This window comes from Aplysia californica, unplaced genomic scaffold (genome assembly GCF_000002075.1).
Source record: "Aplysia californica isolate F4 #8 unplaced genomic scaffold, AplCal3.0 scaffold00432, whole genome shotgun sequence".
NCBI classification, from domain to species: domain Eukaryota; kingdom Metazoa; phylum Mollusca; class Gastropoda; order Aplysiida; family Aplysiidae; genus Aplysia; species Aplysia californica.
The window spans coordinates 586,703-590,785 of NW_004797702.1; the positions used below are offsets into that span (position 1 = coordinate 586,703).

Sequence of the window (4,083 nt, forward strand, 5' to 3'; positions counted from 1 at the left end):
GGGGGGGGCAGCTATGTATGTGGGTGGTTGGTGGGTGCTCTGGTGTAGTTTGCTCCTTCTTTCCTATCAACATCTATCGTCTTTACCTCCCCTCCTTCTTTTTTGTGTTTGTTACTCTCTTGTAATGTAACACCTCTAATCTTTGGCACTTATATGACCTGATTGTGTTGCAAGTGCCGTAAATCTTACGAAAAAAAAATCTTGAGATATATATGTTTTCTCAGGGAGAGCTACATGTTTAACGCCCTGGAGTCTGTGGCAAACTCGGAGCAACCTTTGACCCCTGTGCTGGGCTGTCGGATCAGCAAAGCTCTCGAGCCCCAGTTTGTGCTGGATGATGTTAGTGGTGATGTTTTTGCAGATCTGTTCATTGGTTCCGTTTGATCTTGGAAGATCATACAATTTGATAAAATCTCTTAATTTTTCATGAACATGACACTTAACATTGATTAAAATAATGAAAATAGTAATATGTAACAATAATAATTTATACAATAATAATAATTATTGTTATTGTAATAATAATGATAAAAATGTAATTAATTTGGTGATGACAATATTATAATTGTTTATTGGAAACATTGTCTACTTCTTCACATCTTTTCCAGTAGTCAGATGTTGCTTCTTGGACCTTTATGTAATAAAACACACTGTCTCTTGCCATTCTGCCTACCTGAGTTGTTTCAGTTCCTCGCCCGGTTTCTATGTCCTTTTCCTATCTTCTGGTAGGTCTCCCCCTTCCTCTTTTGCCTTTTACTATTACTTCCTGTACTACTACAGTGGAGTCCATTTATAACGAGTCCTGAAATAACGAGAAGTCTGTTATAAAGACACTGTTCGAAAACCCCGGGTTTTTTTTCCTTCTTTATCTTTGTAAATAAAATACTGCTATAGTGCAATCAGACAAACACGCAAGTCAGTTATAGCGGAATGTTGCTGCTGCTGTGCACAACGCAGGCCAATTATGCATAATGTAAAACCTCACCAGTTGAGAAACTTGTTGGTGATCTAACAAAACAAAGAATGGGAGAGCCCACGTGAGCCAACAATGAAGGCCGGAGCGAATGAGTGAGGAGAGTATGACAGGCACAGAAAAGCAGAACGCATTGCATGATAGGCCAGCCTAGTCTAGCTAGGCCTACCTTGCCTCTCACTTCTCTGATGCAGGAATGGAGAGGTCACAATTCACAATGCTGTGATGGATGGAGTGAGTATGTGACGTGGGCAGGGTTTGGTATGTATCCAATGTGCGCAAGCAGACGGAACGCACCACAGGGTGTGGTGGGGTAGGGGACAACACAGTGGGCGAGTTAGCATGGAGTCCTTTCTTTATGATCGCTAGCGCATAGCTGTCAACATCGCTAGTTAGAGAAAGAAACCTGATTCGATTTTTGATCAAGTAAGACCTAGAGGTCACGTTTAACAAAATCATCACCAGGTGAGATAATAAAAAGATGCAAACAGAGCACCTAACTCATATCATTTCCCTTGAGTTTATCACTGGATCCCCTATAACGAGAATCCTGCTTTAACGGACATTTCATACTGGTTCCCTCCTCGTTATAACGGGATTCCACTACTAATATTAATGGAACCTGTTTGTATAGTGCATTTTTACTTCGCTTGTGTTCTGTGTACTTTACAGCAAAGTTCGAATGAACATACACTCACATTCATCTATACCTTAATTCAGAAATATCTGTGGTTTCTTTCCCTAGGACTCGACCCTTTCTCACTTCTTTCACTCACCTCTCATGAGTGTGCACATGACTGACATGAATATGAATACAGACTGTCACACACAGACACATGCATACACCCACTCACTCAGCTACATTTTTGGTTTTATCTCAGCCTATATATATAAACTTTGACAAATGAGTGAAATTTCAACATTCCAAAGCTTACCGTACCAATTCTTTCTGTCTGTCAGTTTTTGACATCCAGAGTGAACTGGGTGGTGCAGAGTTCGGCTGTGGATTACCTGCATTTGATGCTGGTGTGCATGCGGTGGCTTCTCTCCTCCTACAACATCAAGGGCCGCTTTTGTGTAAGCATTCACGATGAGGTGCGCTACCTGGTGACCAGTTCGGACAAATACCGCGCTGCCCTGGCGCTTCAGATAACCAACCTCCTCACCCGCTCTATGTTTGCTCACAAGCTTGGCATGGAGGATCTGCCTCAGGTGAGACATGATGCCTGAAAATGTTTGCTGTAGCTTTCCAATTTTCCTTTCTTTTTGTCGTGGAAACTTACTGTAGCTGTTATCGATCCTCTGTCAGTTACCAGTTTTGTTAAGCTTTGTTTGATGTAGTAGAGAATTAGGCTCAGAAACTGGGATTGTTTCTCTCTCTCTCATTCAGATGGACATTGGACAGGTAGACTGGCTCAGCTTGTTGAAGATTATGAACTAAATTTCCTATGCAAATTTGGATTCTTCGTGGTTGATTACATATATTTTGACACCAAAATCATAAATTTGCTCTACTGCCTCATGCTATGGGACATTATAGGGTTGCGCATACCGGCAATGGCGGCCATCTTGAAAAATGGAGGCCATTTTGAAAAAAATGCGTGGTAAACATTCAATTTATGAATAAGCATGTCATAATGGATATGTGTGCCAATTTTGGTGCTTGTATGATGATGTGAATGATTCGGCCGATTTTTGCAATTAGCTGCCCCACTACTAGCTTTGTCTTTGTTGAAATGTGCACCCTTGAGGACATATGAACTACTTAAATATAAATTCATGTCAGTGCATAGTGGATGTTAGAAATCATGGGCCCAGAAAATTTGGTTTCCAGTGCTTTGGCAATTCAAGGAACCTTGTTGTCTTTGGATGATAATGGCAACACCTTCTCACTTCACCCGGGTTTTTTTTTCTGCAGTCGGTGGCTTTCTTCAGTGCTGTTGACATTGATTCCTGCCTCAGGAAAGAAGTGACCATGGACTGTGTGACCCCGTCAAATCCCCATGGTCTTCACAAAGGCTACAGGATCCAGCCAGGTAAATTCTGCTGTTTTGCTATCCCCTGTTTGAATTCTGACTCCTTCCACCCTGAAAAAAATGCTATTGGTTGTTACAGTTACTGGAGAAAAAAGTCTGTCTTCAAAAATAAAGTTTTAAGAATTCAACAAAATGGGGTACTCCTTTTGGTTATGGCAGAATTTTGCAACAGTATAAGAAGACTACACAAATGGCCGACTTCTTTGCTCAAATCTTGTGTGGTATGACGTACGCATGATATCAGAAGAATTACTTTACCGATTAAAATTGAAATCCCAGTTTACCGAGTACATGAACTGCTTGATGAAAGTTAATTGTAACGACCTCTCGGCACAACTTATGATTTAATTTTCCATGACAGCAGAGAATGTAGATACATTTTTTTTAAAAATAGGAGCTGAAATAAATTCCAAACTCCTGTTTTACTGTCGAGGGAAAGAAACAAAGTGACAATTGACTGTAAAGCATGTCTTTCAGTGGTTGCAAAGTTAGCTTATTTTAGAATGAATTCTATTTCATCATAAATTATACAGTGCTTTGTATCCAGTGCTAAAACTTTGTCTTTGGTTTTGGAAATACTGGTTAGCTCTGTTGATGTGGCGTGACAGTTGACAAAGGTGCAGAGTGACCACACTTCAGGTCCACGGAGGTACTTTTGTAAGCTTAGTTCGTGACGAGTTAGAAAGAGTCACCATTGTGTCCTTGCTGTTGGATCTTATTCTTTTTTAAAAACAACTTTTCTGAAAATAAGTCCCTGATCTAAGATTAAAAGTTATCAAAAATGGGACTGGTCTGACGAAAGGGTCATGTTTTCTGTTGTGTTCTCTTTGATGCGAAGTGCCAGTAGAACCATGCCTAATGTTTACCCATCTTTCTGTCCAGGGGAGGCTCTTGACATATACAGCATACTGCAGAAGACCAATGGGAAACTCTGATCTGATGGTGTCATACGGATAGTTTGCTTGTTCATCTACTTTCACATTTATTTTTGGCTATTATTCCCCCCCCTTCCTCCCTTGTGTTGACAAAGTCAGCTACCTTTCAATAAATAAAAAGAAAACTTACATGACAAAA

General features: G+C 40.4%; 1 protein-coding gene across 1 annotated transcript in view; it reads left to right on the forward strand.

The window, feature by feature from the left end:
* The window catches only part of LOC101846444 (DNA polymerase subunit gamma-1), a 27,046-nt gene extending 22,963 nt beyond the window's left edge, over window positions 1-4,083 (forward strand). Inside the window, exons 20-23 of the mRNA XM_013086071.1 lie at window positions 225-339; window positions 1,934-2,185; window positions 2,892-3,009; window positions 3,892-4,083. Of these exons, the coding sequence (XP_012941525.1) occupies window positions 225-339; window positions 1,934-2,185; window positions 2,892-3,009; window positions 3,892-3,944 (538 nt within the window). The 3' untranslated portion in view covers window positions 3,945-4,083. The remainder of the gene's footprint in view (window positions 1-224; window positions 340-1,933; window positions 2,186-2,891; window positions 3,010-3,891) is intronic.